At 42.7% G+C, this 3,400-nt stretch overlaps 1 protein-coding gene across 1 annotated transcript in view; it reads right to left on the reverse strand.

Moving 5' to 3' along the window:
* The window catches only part of LOC106723606 (coiled-coil domain-containing protein 162-like), a 29,451-nt gene that overhangs the window by 9,144 nt on the left and 16,907 nt on the right, over positions 1-3,400 (reverse strand). The window contains exon 3 of the mRNA XM_014531273.1: positions 3,045-3,210. Within this exon, the coding sequence (XP_014386759.1) occupies positions 3,045-3,210 (166 nt within the window). The remainder of the gene's footprint in view (positions 1-3,044; positions 3,211-3,400) is intronic.

Here is a 3,400-nt window from a genome sequence, read left to right on the forward strand (position 1 = left end):
TATATTTCAAATATAGTTTCAATTTCTTCAGTCAAAGAAAGGTTAGTTCTATTTTTTAATTTTTTGAGGAATCTTTATACTGTTTTCCATAATGGCTCTACCAGTACATTCCCATCCACAGTGAACAAGGGTTCTCTTTTCTCTACATCCTTGGCAACATTTGTCTCTTGTCTTTTTTTTTAATTTATTGATTCTAGAGAAAGAGAGGAAGAGAGAGAGAGAAGTGTTTTTCCACTTATTTGTTCATTCTTGTATGTGCCCTGACCAGAGATCAAACCTGCAGCCTTCGCATATCCAGACGATGCTCTAACCAGTTGAGCTACCTGTCCAGGTCTCTTGTCTTTTTAAATATAGCTATCCTGACAGGTGTGAGATGATATCTCATTGTGGTTTTGATTTGCATTTCTCTGATGATTAGTGATGTTGAGCACATTTTCATTTACCTGTTGGCTGTTTGTATGTCTTCTTTGGAAAAATGTCTGTTCAGGTCCTTTGCCCATTTTAAAATCAGATTTCTTTTTTTTTTTCTATTGAATAGAGAGAGGAATCACAGCGGCCCTGTCTTCATGTGACTGCTCAGAGCCAGTACACCCTGTTCCCAGTTTGTCTCCAGAGTTCCTGAAACACCAAGATTAGTGTGTAGTATCTGCGCTTTAATTGGCCTCCTAACCCTGACCAGGAAGTCGCAGGGTAACCTCCCACATTCTGATGACATCCTCTGCTTCATGCTGACTCCAAGGGGAGTTGCTGGCTTTCACGGAAGGAGGGAATTTGGCAGGGGCCGCAGAGCTGTCTGCTTAGGATGCATGTCTAAGAGCTGCCTCCTCAGTCAAGCGGGAGGACCAATGCTAAAACGCAGCGTCCCTTTAAAAATATTTTATAGCATACAAGTCCACAAAAGTCATCTTACCCAACTCCAAATAGCTCTGGGATGGCTGGAAGGAGTTGGACGGGTGTATGAACAGACCATCTCACCTTTTCACCTTGGTTCTCTTTGCTTCCTCTGGGAAGCAGGCCAGGAACTAACAGCCTAGTCTTTTTAAAAAGATCATTTTAGAGTGGGATTTTTTTTTTTAGTTCAACTTTATCTATTTTCAGCAAAGCGGAGTATGCAAAACTTTGCACATCCTCTTGGAGCACAAATGTTTTTGTTGGCAACACGACAAGGTGTGCGCCTCTAATCCTGCACCTCAGAAAGCCGGGGCCCTACCTGTGTCAATGATTTCAGTTCATAAACATATAAATATAAGAAACCAATTCCCTTCATTCTGCATTCTAGCTCCTCGATACTTTGACCTCATTTCCCACCGTTCCTCAGGGTCATGCTGGTGGGTTCACCAGTCTTTGGACTGGCCACGGGGAGTCCTGTCTGGTGCTTTGCCCGTGCCCTTTGCTTGCCTTGCCAGGACCATCCCTCCTATTTTTCTCCATTGATTCAAGTGAGGACCAGTCTCCCTAGATCACCTTCCCTGCAGGCCTATAGGACCTCCTGTGCAACGACCTCCTTTGAAAACATGCTCTGGCTCTCTCTCGGCTTCTATCTCATCTTCATAAAGCACCTGTCCCCCCATATCAAGGGCAGGGGCGGCATTTTTCCTGGAAATTTTTCTTCCTTTCTCCTGTCCCTCATCTGAAGCTCAGCCCCCCACACCCTGGAAACATCCAGAAGCTCCCCAAAGAGAGTCTTAGCTTATTTTCTGAGTAAACCTCTTTATACAGCAGTTCCTGAATTAGTGAAAAGAAAGGATCTAAGAGTGCTTTGGAACTTCTCTAATCTCTGCTGCTTCTATTGAAGACTTGCCAGTAGTTTTGGAAACTCGTTCTTTGGCAACAATTCTGTGCTTTCTACCGAGGCAGCACCAACCCCGCGGCCTGTCCTTCATGCTGCCTGTCCTCAGACACAGGCATGATCTTCCTCATGGATCACCGCTCACACCCTCCCCGGTGTCTCCCACCTGAATGCTTACAGATCCCTTCGGTGTTCATTAGCACAGTGTAAACCTACCTACTGGCAAGCCAGTCAGGGTCTCCACAGACGTATCTCCTTTAAGCACCGACCAGAGAGGAACAGATTCTAGTTCTATTACATTGAAGACCACTAGATTTCAGTAGGCGTATTACCTCATTTTGCTGGTACTTCTCATCCTTTAAAATCCTTAGCTACTATGTTATAATATATTGCTATTAATTTACATTTACATGACGAATGGCATAATTTAGATAGGAGTCAATTTATTAAAATAACAAGATCAGTTTCCCTGCCTCTGATAAACCCAGCTTACGAAGCATTTCAGAATCATGTGCATTTATCTTAGGACCTAGTACTGAGCTAGAGTTCATGGCTTAGCACTGGGCAGGCAACACTAAAGCCTCAATCATTCTCATGACAGGACCATTGGGCCACTGTGAGCTAACGAAGGGCTGTCTGCAAGCTTCCCGACGGTGAATGCTTGGCTTTCCTTGTCATATCAGCTCACGAAGGCCAGGAAGGGACAGGGAATGAAAGGGCACTAATATGTAGTGGGGCTTATACATCCTTTTAGAATTTTTACATAGATTTTAATTTACAGAACATCTCTATGAGACAGGTATCATCCCCATTTTACAGATGGACAAACAGAGACCCAGAGAGTAAAGTGTCCAACTTCCAGTATCTAAGTGGCAGAGGCAGGGTAAAAACCCAGGCCTCCTCACACCTGACTTGGTGTGCATACTTTGCGGTTTAACTTGGAATATTGGAATTAATCAGTTTGGAGACAGTATATAATAGGATTTCCCTTTGCCCTTATCACTGTAATGTATGAGAAAATCTTTTAGTTCTGTCTTTCCAAGTATTAAGAGCTTCATAGTAATTACTAGATGAGGAAATCATTTTGTAATGTATGTGTGTATCAAGTCATCATGCTGTACACTTTAAATATTTTAAACAATTTTATTTGTCAATGATACCTGAGTAAAGCTGGAGGGGGGTGGTGAGTAGAGGAAGAGTTTCACAGAATTCTAACTGAATATTGAAGATGATTTAAATATCTTTAATCACTTACCAATGCCCTCAGTTCCTCCCCAGTCACCTCTCAAAGGGTTAGGACTTAGAGGAAATTCAAAGCATGCTGGGAAATTCCCAAGTTTAGCGAAACTGAAAAGGTAGGCCACAATGTCATGGAGAGGAGCAATCAGCTGTAGCGTTAGCTTTAAGGCTCTAAATGCTGCCTGTGGGTAAAATCAATACAAGGAAGTAAGTTTTAAGAAATTTCTAAGAAGCATATAAAATACATGAGCAACTATCTACACTAATAAAAGAGAAACATGGTAATTAGCGTACAACCGCTACCCTTCCCATTGGCTAATCAGCATATCCTTATGCAAATTAACTGTCAGCCAAGATGGCGGCCGGCAGCCA

This window comes from Myotis brandtii, unplaced genomic scaffold (genome assembly GCF_000412655.1).
Source record: "Myotis brandtii unplaced genomic scaffold, ASM41265v1 scaffold8, whole genome shotgun sequence".
NCBI lineage: Eukaryota > Metazoa > Chordata > Mammalia > Chiroptera > Vespertilionidae > Myotis > Myotis brandtii.